The sequence below is a fragment of the Tribolium madens genome, unplaced genomic scaffold (assembly GCF_015345945.1).
Source record: "Tribolium madens isolate multiple individuals breed KSU strain unplaced genomic scaffold, Tmad_KSU_1.1 Scaffold_96;HRSCAF=242;Tcas5.2_LG5, whole genome shotgun sequence".
NCBI lineage: Eukaryota > Metazoa > Arthropoda > Insecta > Coleoptera > Tenebrionidae > Tribolium > Tribolium madens.
The window spans coordinates 12,542,176-12,556,899 of NW_025401068.1; the positions used below are offsets into that span (position 1 = coordinate 12,542,176).

A 14,724-nucleotide genomic window follows, 5' to 3' on the forward strand; every position below is an offset into this window, starting at 1 on the left:
TATTAACTATTAACTATTAACTATTAACTATTAACTATTAACTATTAACTATTAACTATTAACTATTAACTATTAACTATTAACTATTAACTATTGGCTACTTACGAGTGTGTCCTGTGTGCTTGCGGCGGGTTTGGGCCATGGCGTAGACCACAGCCGCTAAAGTGCTGTAGTGGCTAGGTTGGCGTTGGAAGCTGGGAGGGCGGCCTTGTTGGCGCCCCATGACGAAGTAGGTCTCCATTTGCCCTTTGCCTTTGACCTCGATTATTCCGCGTTTTTTGACTTCGTAGCCTCGTACTCCAAGTAGCTAAAAAAAATGTGAAATTGGGGTCGAAATTGTAAAATTTGGGTACCTGTGCTGTGTATTTGGGTACTTGGATTTGGCCTATGACCCCCGTGGAGTCCATTCGTGATGCTTCATTTACTGTGTTACCCCAAATATCAAAAACTGGTTTTCTTGCTCCGATGACACCACAAACAAGGCTTCCACATGAAACTCCCACTCGAAGTCCAAAATTGTTAAAGGAATCTTTGTTAATCTCGTCTAGTTTTTGACGCATTGCTATGGCAAAGTCGATAAGGGCACATAAATGCTCCGGACTGTCCGTGTTCAAACAATCCTAAACCAAATGTTTCGAGACGTTAAAATAGTAGATACATATCGAGGTGGAAAGTGGTTCATAACTGTCGAGAGATTAGAAGGTTTATCTCGAGACAGAAATAAAACTTTCCAACGAGGTTTGTATACAATTTTATTCACAACCGTATTTTTAATTAATCTTCCAGAAAAAGTAAAAAAATGCTAAAAATATTTGACTCGTCCTCGCAGGTAGTAATAGAGGTTCGTAATGACTAATGAGTCACTTTCCAACTTCCGTCAAGGTTAGAAAAGTCAACATTACACTGGCGGACTTGGACTTTTGGACGATTTGTCATTCGACTGAAATAAAAATGTAAAACGGGCCTTAGGCTAACCTCAGTTTCGGTTTTTGTAATTTTTATCCTAATAGCTAGAGAAAAAATGACACTACAAATCAAAATAATTTATTGAACTTATACAGAGTTATTCATATATATGAAGCAATATTTGAAACTCAAAAATTAGGTTAATTTAAATATTAACTCGTGTTCTATCTCCACTGATAAGAATTTTACAGCCTTCGGAGTGTGGATATGGAATTTTTTTTTTTTTGTAATAGCTTCGGAACCATTTGACCAAATATTATAAAATTTGGAATGGTTACTTGCGAGAACATACCTTTTTAACTAGTAATTACGAAAACCGAATACATCAATTTCCGGTTCCAGCAATTGCAGGCCATATTTTCTGTTTTTTCATTTTTTGCCTCTTAACATAATTTTTTTTTGGTCAAAACAATAGAATAATCAATTTTGAATAAAAAACGCATAACCTTTAATACCTCTAAAATGGATCGTTTTAAAAATAATTTAATTTAAAGTGGGAACTACACAACACTGAAAGCAAAAAGTATGAATTTTGAATGAGTAATATCCACGGCAACAAATGACCATGGTCACATATTTTGCTGTCAGGCATCTGTCAACTTGAGATTGGACGATTATTATACAATTAATCGAAAATATTTAATAAAAGAGTTTACCTCAGACTCCAAACATAACTTACAATAAATCCAAATGGATCTCGTAGCATTTAATTCATAAAAAAATCACAAAAATTTACCGTCAAATTTGACAGATGCCTGGCAGGGATTTATGTGACCATGGTCATTGGTTGCCGTGGATATCAATTATTCAAAATTCGTTGTTTTCATTTTCAGCGTTGTGCAGTCCTCACTTTAAATAAAAATATCTTTAAAACGGTCCATTTTAGTGGTATAAAAGGTTATGCGTTTTTTAATAGAAATTGATTACTCTTTAGATTTAAGCAATAAAAAATAGTGTCAAGAGGCCAAAAAACGGAAAAACACATAAAATGTGACCTGCAACTGCTGAAGCCGGAAATTGAGTAGATGTATCCGGTTTTCGTAATCACTAGCCTAAAGGGTATGTTCTCGCAAGTAACTATTCCAAATTTTATAATATTTGGTCAAATGGTTCCAAAGTTATTACAGAAAAAATAAATTTCCATACCCACATTCCGAGGGCTGTACAGGGTGCTGCATTTTGGATGTCCGAATAGGGAATCTCCGAAATTAAGAGGTTTAGCCAAAAACGAGTACATTTTAGCGAAATCTAAAAAAATTCATATCTTCGTTATTATAGAAGATACGGATTTGAAATAAAGACATTATACAGGCACTTTTTTACGAGGAATTTAATAATGTAGTTAACAATTTTTTTTAGTTATTGGTTTAGCCGTGATAAGATAAACTTGTATTTTTTTTAATGGAAATCATAGGCGGCTATGGCAATTTTGAAAAGCTTATTTTTTTCTGATCTAAAAAATATATATTTGTAACAGAATATTTTTTTATAATTATACTTAAAAAATAAAATACATATTTTGTTTGATAATAGTTGGCCATGGAAAAACCATTTCACTCCACAGGTGTAAATAATAATCAATCAGAGTTTTGTGAACTGTAAAATAGATGAAAAAATAGATAAAATTATAAAGATTTAAAAAATACGATACGTTAGAAGTATTGAACAAATATGCAAGCGCCTCAGAACAAAATTATTACATATTTTAAAAAAATCAAAAAATAGGATAAACAAATGTGTCAACAGTCAACACAATTACAAAAAAACATTTTTTTGATGACCTAATGGAGGTAGAATAACGTTTCACATAGACGGAATTTGGGTATTTGAYTAGCCATATCGTCATTTTTGTGTCATATAAAATATATTTTATTGAAGAATTAAAGCGGCTTTTTTTACAACACCCTATGTATCACTAGAAGTTGCAATGGTAATGTTATCTTGTTTAAAAACAGAGAAATGTTATTAGTCGCCAATAACTTGATTTACGATTTATTTTGCATCTTTTTCATCACTTAGTACTTAGAAAACTCTTTCATTAGTGACACTGGTTGAATATAATATAGTTTAAATCCTTTTAGTTGAAGATGCAACATTTTTTCATGGCCAACTGCGAACAAATATCAAAGATACTTTTTTGCTAAAAATGTATTATAATAATTTGTTATAAATATATATTTTTTAGATAAGAAAAAAACAAGCTTTTTAAAAATGACATAGCCATCTATGATTCCCATTAAAAAAAACACAATTTTATTTTATTACGGCTAAACAAACAATTGAAAAAAATTGTTGACTACATTACTAAATTCTACGTAAAAAAGTGTCTGTATAATGTCTTTATATTTCAAATCTGTGTCTTCTATAATAACGAAGACATGAATTTTTTTAGATTTCGCTAAAATGTCAATTTTTGTCTATAAGTCGAAAACAAAAGACGATAGCGGGATGCGGTTTTAACCAATATTATTTTCTCAAAAAATGAGCTCCAGAATGTATTACTCGTTTTTGGCTAAACCTCTTAGTTTCAGAGATTCCCTATTCGGACATCCAAAATGCAGCACCCTGTACAATTTTTATCAATAGAGATCGGACACGAGTTATTATTTAAATTAACATCATTTTTGAGGTTCAAATATGAATAACACATTATTGTTTCGGAAAATCTACGTCAAAAATAAATTCCAACTAAAATTATCAAATTTTAGTTCCAAACATCAATGGCTTGCGTTGACATTTTTTGAACTGACATTTTGATGTCCAAAATTCCGTGTCCACCACTGTATACAGTTGCAAATAAAAGTTATTATTTTTTTGTTCCAAACCTTATGAGTCGGATTAAGTCCAGACGCGGCCATGTAAGTGGCTGTCGCACTCACAGTTTTAATTTTCTCAATCGTACTAAACCTCTCCTCGTCCAACAATTCGTCAAAATCGGCTATAATCTCATTCAAGAGCCTAATACACTCCAAACCCTTATTGATATCCTCCGAGTAGAACTCGGTAAAATTCGGAATACTCGCGAAGAGGACGCCAACTTCTTCCCTCGACTGGGAGTACAACTCTTCACTGTTACGCTCATTACTCAGAAAATGCTGAGCGACATGATCCGGAAGAATATTCTTCAGCAATTGTGTGTTCGTATGTCGCGTCTCTTCCATGTCATTTAGCTCACGTTCGGCCTGCTGTTTCCACAAGAAATCCAAACGCGAAGTCACCTCGACCAGTCTTGCGTGGTAAGCCACCATCAGGAAGAAAACACACAGAAGAATCGTCATTTGAAAGTACAACGGAATCGAGTTACTGCAACATTTCATTTTTAACCACAAGGGATGTAAAATTCAGTTGCTAGGCAACAGTAAATAACACAGGGTGACAAAAACAAAGTCATGTCGTGACAACTTGACAAATTTTATATCATTTTGTTCGTCTTAGTGAGACAAATCAAATGCACTAAAAAAAATTCAAAAAGTCCACACCTTTGAACTAAATAATTTTTTTCTAATTTAAATGAATTTAAAATACTTTAACTTTAAAAAATCATTACTCAATAACTGTTGGGCCGATTTCTTTCAAATAAAGACCATTTTAAAGGGATAGACTTGTCCGTTAGAATGATATGCAATTTGAAATTAAATATTGGCAAACTTTTCTTCGAACAGTGTTCGAAGAAGTTCGAAGTAAATCGAAGTGATCTAAGAAAAACCCTACGAGTAATTTTTTTTTCATCATTACCATCGTGTAGAACATCTCTTTATTAGTTGTAATCCACATTTTAAAAGAATATACCAAGTAGTTTTTAAGATATGATTCTTTGAAGTTAAGGTTTGCTAATCAAGCATTGCTCCATATAGGAGAAATGCGTGTTAATCTTACATAAAGTTGCATTTTTAAAAAAGTATTTATTTTAAGACTCTTTTTTTTGCTTAAAAATGGTCAATTGCACCTTCTTTGTTCTAATTAGCATAAACAAAAACTGTTTACTTACTTAACACAAATAAAGAGTACCTGCGTACTAATTAAAGCAAATAAAGAGTTTTTTTTTGTTGTAAAAATGACCACTGATCATTGAGCAAAGAGGATCTAGAAGTTTAAGGCACGAGTCTTAAATATAAGGGCAAATCTTTTTCAAATCAAATCACTTTCCATTCAGATTTTGACTTGTTCACTTTGTTCTATCTTTTTTTTGAAAATGTTCTAAGCAAATGCTTTCTCATCACTTTCGAGTGATGTTAAATGCAATAAGTCACCTGATTTATTTTGTTGGTACATTCTACGATTACCTTCAGTTAGCTTGTAGGTAGTAGTTGTTGTGAAAACAGTTGCACACGAAGCAACTGACTTATTGCATTCAACATCAGTAGAAAGTGATGAAAAAGCATTTGCTGAGAACATTTTCAAAAAAAAAGTTCAGAAAGCTCTAACAAAGTAAACAAGTTGGAATCCGAATGGTAGTGATTTAATTTGAAAAATATTTGTTCTTATATTTAAAGCTCTTGCTTTAAACTTCTAGATCCCTTTTGCTCAATGATCAGTGATCATTTTTAAAACAAAAAACTCTTTATTTGCTGAAATGAGTACGCAGGTACTCTTTGTTTGTTTTAAGTAGTTGTTTATTCTAATTAGAACAAAAAAGAGCCTTAAAACAAATACTTTTATAAAAATGCAATTTTAAGTAAGATTAACATGGATTTCTCCTATGTGGCGCAATAGCTGAATAGCAAACTGTAACTTCAAAAAATCATATCTTAAAAACTACTGGGTATATTATTTAAAAAAATTTAGATTCTTTCTAATATAAAGATGCTCTACACGTTGGTGACAAAGAAAAAAAATTACTCTTAGGGTTTTTCTTAGATTACTTCGATTTACTTCGAACTTCTTCGAACACTGATCGAAGAAAAGTTTGCCAATATTCAATTTCAAATTTCAATTTCAAAATCTGAATGGAAAGTGATTTGATTTGAAAAAAATTTAATCTTATATTTAAAACTACTGCTTTAAACTTCTAGATCCTTTTTGCTCAATGATCAGTGATCATTTTTAGAACAAAAAAACTCTTTATTTGCTTTAATTAGTACGCAGTTACTCTTTGTTTGTTTTAAGTAAAGAAACAGTTTTTGTTTATTCTAGTTAGAACAAAAAAGTGCAATTAACAATTTTTTAAGCAAAAGAAGAGTCTTAAAACAAATACTTTTATAAAAATGCAATTTTAAGTAAAATTAACATGCATTTCTCCTATATGGCGTAATACCTGAACAGCAAACCTTAACTTCAAAAAATCATATCTTGAAAACTACTCGGTATATTATTTAAAAAATTTGAATTCTTACTAATAAAAAGATGCTCTACACGATGGCAATGAAGAAAAAAAAAATTACTCGTAGGATTTTTCTTAGATTCCTTCGATTTACTTCGAAAGTTGGCCAATATTCAATTACAAATTTTATATTATTTTAAAGGGCAAGTCCATCCCTTTAGAATGGTCTTTGTTTGAAAGAAATCGGCCTAATAGTTATTAAGTAATGATTTTTTAAATTTAAAGTATTTTAAATTCATTTATATTAGAAAAAAAATATTTAGTTCAAAGTGTGTGGACTTTTTGAAATTTTTTTTCGTGCATTTCATTTTTCTCACTGAGACGAACAAAATGATATAAAATTTGTCAAGTTGTCACGACATGACTTTTTTTTGTGGGCCTGTGTAATTTGAGCTTTGACAGCAATAATGCCTACCCGCTGCAGGAGTTTTTAAAGACTTGTTGGTAGGGTTCCAGGATGAGTACGATGTAAACCGTCAACATGACAATCGCTAGAAATAATTTGATCAAGTAGTAGAGTTTCAAAGCTGTGGCTAACGCAATAAGACATAGAATCCACGTGAAAACGATGTATTCTGGGTGTGGACACCCTGGTGTTATTTCACTGGGTTCAGTCGTACTGGAGGACGAGTCAGTAAGTGCGCGTTTTTTTCGTACCGTTTCATGTTTGATACTTAGCAATGTTTGGTTCAAAACTTTTAATTTTTGGTTGATACTATTGATAACAGCCGTCATTTCACTATTGAGCAGTGAGATATTTTCGGCTTCTTTGACCAATTCGTCGATTTCGATCGATTTGAGTAAATTCCTCAAACAACTGTTATCTGAACAGTTTTGTCTTGGTGAATCTAGAGTCATTATGGTCACATTTCGTCCACTCGTTAACAAATTCAAAAGCAATTCGACGGTGTTATCCGTTTCGGTTAAATTTGCGAAATGTTTGGTGTCTTGCTCATCGTCTCTTAAAATCAAACTAGCCGAACTCGTCATAGCCATTATGATGATAACACCGCAGATAAATGCCGTTCGGCTGCGTCTGTTGTGCACCAAAGTGCAAGAAATCTTCTGGAGGTACTCAGGAAGTTGCTCGAACTCCTCCGCCATCACTAGCACACTCATCGATGTTAAAATGACAGTGATGATGGTCAACAACCCAATAACAACATTATTTAGTTGTTTGAAAGCCACGACTTGGCACACGACAATAAACAGCCAAATTATGAAGCAACACAACATGTTTGACTTAAACATGTCTTCGCGGAGTTGGCTGAATTGATACTCCATGTCTTTATCGATGAATCTAAGAGTCCAAGTGTTCACATTTGCACTTCGCATGCGTTTATTACTCTCAATTTCAATGCTGTGGTCGATGATATCGTCCACTTGCTCGATAGTCGACCGGAAAGTGCCGGTTTTGCGCCGGGATTCCGCCAAGTCGTATTTTTGCTTATTGTAGGGGTAATTAATCGAGTCGAGATCCTCGTCCAAGTCCCCGGAAAGGGCATGATGCAACTAAAAACACAAGTCATAGTCCGGTCAAAATAGACATTTCAAATAACTAAAATTCCGACAGAGCTAAATTTTGGTGGAGATGTCAAAAGTCTCCATCGATCCCATGTGTGCTAAAAAAGTTATACGGGGTCAAAGGTCAAAATTTGACGTTTTTTAAATTTTTTTTGAAAACGGTAAGTTTTATCAAAAAAGTAGCCTAGACAAAAATTATAGATCTTAAAATTATGTACAAAAATGGTCCTTATACCATTCCTGAGATATCGCGATTCTAAAAGTTGAAGGAGTCACGTAGATGATCTGCACATATAGAGTGCGCCAAAACTCGCGCCCCAAAGAAAAATGCTATGTAGGGTAAGGTATCAGGAACATGGAAAAAATTTAAAAAAAATTCTATCTATAAAAATTTCGAAGTTATGAGAGTTTAAATTTTGCAGTTTGACTCTATTTCTGTAGGATAAATAATTTTCCAAGTTTTTTTGCTACAGGCAATATCCTCTTCTAATAAGAAAAGAAAACAAGGAAGCTGTATTCTAAATTATAACTCTGTTTAATGTTATTTGTGGCTTTTGTTGACAAAAGTTTTGTACCTTCACTAAATAATTGTAAAAAAACATATACAAAATCATCAGTATAATTAAATAGACATAAAAAATGTCAAATGTCAAGAAATAAATGTCAAAATTTTTTAAATATTTTTTCCATGTTTCTGATACCCTATCTTACTTGAAATTTTTCTTCTACTTCATTAAACTTATAAATATCTCGATTCCATTAGAATTAAAAAGAATTTATTTGGTAGTACATACAGGTGTTCAAAAAATCGCGCATTTTTTTGAAAGAGAGTAATTGGGTAGCCCCAGAGTACTGAAAAAATGTTCTGTCAAAAATATTTGACATTTATTTTTTGACATTTGACATTTTTTTTATGTCTATTTAATAAAACTGATGACCTTGTATATGTTTTTTTATAATTATTTAATAAAGGTACAAAAATTTTGTCAATAAAAGCCACAAATAACATTAAACAGAGTTACAACTTAGGATACAGATTCCTTGTTTCCGCTTCTAATAGCCTGTAGCAAAAAAAACATGGAAAATTATTTATCCTACAGAAATAAATAAGAGTTAAACTTCAAAATTTAAACTCTCATAACTTTGAAATTTTTATAGATAGAATTTTTTTTTAATTTTTTCTATGTTCTTGGTAGCTTACCCTACATAGCATTTGTTCTGGCGCACTCTGTATGTGCTTAAAATCGCGATATCTCAGGAATGGTGATTCTTAGAAAAAAAGTATAAAGACCTTTTTTATAAATAATTTTAAGATCTATAATTTTTGTCTGGGCTACTTTTTTGATAAAACATACCGTTTTCGAAAGAATTTTTAAAAACCTCAAATTTTGACCTTTGACCCCGAATAACTTTTTTAGCACACATGGGATCGATGGGGACTTTTGACACTTTATTTGTAATGGTGTACACCAAAATTTAGCTCTGTCGGAATTTTTTTTATGACTAATTTGACCGGGCTATCAGGGATTAATAAATAATTTTTTTGGGCACACATTTTCGAATGGGATTTCCGGAGTCCAATCCGTGGTGTTCTCCTCCTCGACTGTGCTTTGCTGGATCCCGGAATCGCTTCTTTCGATGGAAGTTTGAGGCGGAGGTGATGCGGGCGTGGATGGCGTCTTCGGCGAGCTTAAAGCACTCCCGCCGTTCTCGTCGTCGGGCCATAATTTATTAGAGAAAATGCTAGGGCGGGATGCAAGTCTTCGACGGGGTTTCATGGGTTCCACTTGTTTTATTAAATAGGTTGTAACGTCGTGTTCGCGGAGGTAAGAGTCGCGGTCTTGGCCGTTTCCAGGCTCCACTTCGTAAGCCCCGTTCAGGCATTGATAAGTCGATTCGGAAATGTGGACACGTCTGGAATTTTTTTTTTCAGAAGAGAGTAAGTAAATTAACTAAATCGAGCAAATCCTCTCGGATTCGAAAATTAAAAAAATACTATCTAATTCAAAAAATGTCGAAATTGTTGAGGGCTTCGCCCCCGAGTACAACTCGCACACTCAGGTTTTGCCAAAACTCATAGGGGGCTCGCGGCTTTGCCGCTCGCCCCCTTCTAACCTCACACTATCTGATTTGCAAGTATTTTATATAATTAATAAAAACTCACACTATCGGATTTTGTCAAAATTTATATTTATTTAAATTGATTTTACCTTATTCTAAACCTCATATTATCAGATTTTTCAAATTATTTATATAATTAAATTCAATTCAGTTCAATTTTTGAATTATTGAAGTTTTCACAATTTTTCTGCTAATAAACTTGAAATCTATTTTTTGTTAGTTCATTGGGTACGTCTAGTTTTTATTACGTCGACAGAAATAATAAATTGATGTCATAATCTCAAATTAAAAAATTAAATTAAATTACACATTCCTTGGCCAAATTTTCTTTTATATTTGGCTCTTATAGTCTTAAACAACACTTCACAAATCACTACCTAACTATTTCAAGTCGACCAATGTGCAAATTAACTGCGTTTTACACTTGAGTAAACGTAAATTATCAAAAACAATATTGTCAAATTTTTCAGAGATTTACATTGTGTGAAAAAGGTAGTTCCCAAAAAGAAAACTATCAAAAGAAATGACGTACACTTGAGTGCAAAAAAACGCACATTGTCAAAAACAAAAATGACAAATTTTTCAAAATTTTACATATTGTAAAAAAGGTTGTTTCTAAAAAGGTTAGAAAACTATCAAAAGAAGTGTTGTATTGGGTGGTCTTGCCAGTACAGTGTCATAGTCAGTGCTAAAAACGAAATGGAACAAAATAGAAAAACTTGTTAGAAGTTTGGAAGATGCCTGATAATTGTGAAATTGTGAATTGTGACAAAGACAACGTCAAAAAACTGACATTTATTAACAGGCCAAATTACAGTATAAAAAAATCAATTTGTGTTTTTTTTTGCACTCAAATGTATTTGGTGGTCTTGCCAGTGCAGTGTCATAGACAGTGTTAAAAAAACGTAATGAAAAAATGGAAAAACTTGATAGAAGTTTGGAAGATGCCTGACAATTATGAAATTGTGAATTGTGACAAAGACAACGTCAAAAAACTGGCATTTATTAACAGGCTAAATTACATTAGAAAAAAATCAATTTGCGTTTTTTTTGAACTCAAATGTGCTATCGAATTTATAAAAAACTAGGACAGCAAAAGGTCGTAGTTACCTCAACTTTTCAAAAATTTTGTAGTGTAACATTTCTACGTACTTTATGTTAAATGGTTACTAATTTTAACAGATCAACTAAACACCCTAGATAAGTTTGTGGTGGTTGGTCTACCTATTATTTGCAATTTAGCGTCTTTTTCAAAACATACTTAAGAATTTAGTGCTTTAAAACTAAAAATTCAAATTGTCATAATGACAGATATTTGATATTTTCACGTAGCAAAATTTACTCCAACAAAATTTTGCTGTACTAGTTATTTATGAATTCGATAGTACCTCGTTTTTGGCCTACATTTCGTGCATTATTTCCGTCATCTTACAATGTTAAAATAACCTTAATTTACACATTTCTTCGCCAAAATTCTTAATAAAATAAAGGGCTCTTGTGTGTTAAACAACACTTCACAACCTACAATCTAGCTTTTTGTTTTTCGAGACGTTTTTTTTTAATAGAGACAACAATATTGACGCGAAATGTCACCAACTGTCAGATAGAATGATTGAAATTCAACGCACTCTCAGTATTTTTTTTTCAAATCATTTTTATGGACTTTTGGCCGAAATAATATTAATTAACGAAAATAACCCGTCCGTTGCAGTAAAGGTTGGATTGAATTTTCATTTTTCATCTTCGTTTATTCTCTAAAATTTGATATTTTTTTTTCTTTAGTGGCCAACAAAATTGCTCCGTGGTCCCCTCTCCAAAAATAATTGACATTTTGTGCGAGAGAGATGGTTAATTAATTTTTACACGTATTGAGAGCGTTGGAGCTATCACGTTTTAGTAAGATACAGGGTGTTTCACATAATTTTACGAGGCCTGCGCCTGTAAGATGCAATCAATAATACATATTCCGATACGAACTCGATTACAAATTTTGAAAAATTGGATAATCTTCTCTAGTTTGTTCACTCTTTAAAAAATTACGTTTTTTGTTAGTTAGTTATTAAGATAGATAAACTAGAATCATATTTATGCCATCTCTTGATAAAACAAATGATAATTGTTTCTGAAAAACAGTTTATGACTATTAATGAAACAGTGATTAGTTTGACAACTACTCTCATGGGTTTCCAAAATTAAATAATTAATTGTGTATTTTTTGTATCCATTGTTTTGTGACTTTTGTATATTTGGGTGCGTACAAGCCTCGTAAAATTGTGTGAAACACCCTGTATAAAAAAATGTTTTTTTACCCCGGAATTCCGCCGGATTCCATGTGGTTGGCCAAACGCACGTCGTAGGAAAATATGTCGAACTGCCATTTGCGGAGCCCGAGGACCCCACAAAGGACCGATCCGGAGTGAATTCCTATTCTCATGTTTAAATCAACCTGAAAAATCCGAAACATTTTTTAATTGTTAATCGTGAGTGTTTGTTTAAAAAAAATAATTTTTCAATTATTTAGAGAGATAAGACGAGACGCCGCCACTCTTGTGTGCTTATCATGTTTGTTCAAGTGATAAATTACGGAACATCTTTAGTGCAAATTGTGACAAAATGGAAGAGACATCGCAAAGACCTGCTCTAAGTGAAGATGAAGTGTCTCAAATTATCCTCCGGAGACTCAAATCGGACAAATTTATTATTGTGAGTTTCACTCTTGACATGATGGGAGAATGGATTGGATTGTGTGGTGACCATGCGATCTTAAACGTCAATATAAAACCTGGCGATGAACTGAAAACTTCCGAGACACGTTTCACTTTTTTCGTAAAATTGTACCCTCGAGTGCCCTCCATTGTTGAGTTCATCGAGGGGACTGGTGCTTTCAAAAAAGAGATCTTCATGTACAAACTCTTCGCTCTAATGGAAGATGAAGCAATTAGAACTTTAGAAGACTGCATCCCTCGGTGTTATCTCACTTCGGAAAAATACATCGTGATGGAAAATTTGATGAAAACCGGTTATCGAAGCTTGAACAAACATGAATTTTTCGATTGGGATTCGGTTAAAGTCGCTTTGGAAGCTCTAGCAAGACTCCATGCTTCGAGTCTGATTTACGAAGAGAAAAAATCGTGTCGATTGATCGATATTTATGGCAGAGAATTTGAAGAAAGTTACTACAACGACCGTGAAGATTTCCCCTTGAAGAGAGAAATCGGGGCTGCAATTACCGGTGTTTTAAACTCAATCAAACTCTTCAATTTCCCAGAGAAACTCATTTCGGGTAAGGATTTTCGCACAGTTCTCTCCCAAGTGTGTCCCCGAGTCTACGACCTGGTGAAACCTTCGAAAAAATTCCGCAATGTTGTGTGTCACGGCGATATTTGGGCCACGAATGTTGTTATCAAACATGACGAAGATAATAAACCTGTCAAAGGGAGATTAGTTGATTTTCAATGTGCGAGATACGCGCCCCCTGCACAAGATATTATGTCATTGATACATTTAACAACTTCGAGGGAGTTTCGGAAGAGATTTATGTATAATTTGATTGGGATTTATTACACCGATTTGGAGAAACACGTGACACTTGGAGGGTACGATATGAAGAAGATTATTCCGTTCGAGGAGTTTTTAGCGAGTTGTGAGGAACAGAAACTTTTCGGAATGATCCAAGCCGCGACGTATTTTCCCCTAATTTTGCTAGAAAGTCAGACAGTGAAGGAATTTTTCGGGGATGAAGAGAAAAATAAAGAAGCTTTGTTCGAGGATCGAAGTATCCTAATTAGGGAATATATGGACAAGGATGAAAATTATAAAAATAGGATTCGGGACTCTATTCTGGACCTTAAGGATTATTGTGATTATTTGTAATAAATTTATTTTGACAATTATTTCATATTAAATTTGACCCTCGAAAAATTCCCTAAGTTCAGCAATAGCCTCAAAATTCATTTTTTTTTAAATCGGATCCTTTTGACAAACTTCAAGCTAAAATCGTATTTTTCCTTAAATAACACCGACAAGACTTTTTCCTGATTCGCAAACAATCACTCGCCACCTTTTCACACAATTTGGATAATAAGAATAGCTTGAACTATAGCATAACGTTTGTAAAACCGACAACTTTAATCAAACTCTTCCTTCGTGATAAGATTTTTAAACCCAAACTTGTCCAAAATCGAGTCCAGTTGTTTGTAGTAGAACCGAAGCACTTCTTCTTGGTGTTTACCTGTTTGTGGTCAAATGCAAAAACGCCATAACACTTTCCACTTTAATCGCTTTAATTTATTATACTTAATACTGCTATTGTCTTTGTCGCAAGAAAAATTTTGTTTTTAACTTTATATTGTCTTGCACAAAAACAACTACTTCATTAAGTAAAATTAATATTTACTGAGATAAATCACGCTTGAATTGCTTTCAATTGAAAAGAAGATTTATGATTCGTCGTCTCGTGATATAAAACCGCAATTTGGACAAACTCTTCCAGTACCAAAAATGGAAGATTCAAGTTTATTTTCCATTGAAGATTGTGATAAAATCGCCCAAAAATATTTCGAAAGTGACAAAATCCAAACTATTGGTTTTACCGTAGTCTCCCTCAAAAATCAAAGTTACTTACTCAAAATTACCGTCAATGATGAAGCAAAAGAAAAGACTTTGAAATTCTTCGTTAAATCAAACCAAAGTTTACCAAAAATCAACCTCTTTGAGGATTTCAAGAAGACACTTCCGGAATTTGATACCACAATTACTCCAAAACTTTATTACGACAAATCCGACTTATTGCT

At 33.0% G+C, this 14,724-nt stretch overlaps 2 protein-coding genes across 2 annotated transcripts in view; one reads left to right on the top strand and one right to left on the bottom strand.

The window, feature by feature from the left end:
- The window catches only part of LOC123013597 (adenylyl cyclase 78C-like), a 42,510-nt gene that overhangs the window by 1,582 nt on the left and 26,204 nt on the right, over positions 1–14,724 (bottom strand). The window contains exons 10-15 of the mRNA XM_044412226.1: positions 12,241–12,377; positions 9,364–9,724; positions 6,702–7,798; positions 3,792–4,269; positions 354–620; positions 106–307 (exon numbers count right to left, since the gene is read on the bottom strand). Coding sequence (XP_044268161.1) covers positions 106–307; positions 354–620; positions 3,792–4,269; positions 6,702–7,798; positions 9,364–9,724; positions 12,241–12,377 — 2,542 coding nt within the window. The remainder of the gene's footprint in view (positions 1–105; positions 308–353; positions 621–3,791; positions 4,270–6,701; positions 7,799–9,363; positions 9,725–12,240; positions 12,378–14,724) is intronic.
- LOC123013600 lies at positions 12,545–13,824 on the top strand. The gene has a single exon (XM_044412228.1). It carries the CDS (start codon positions 12,545–12,547, stop codon positions 13,802–13,804), a length of 1,260 nt encoding a protein of 419 aa, XP_044268163.1. The 3' UTR covers positions 13,805–13,824.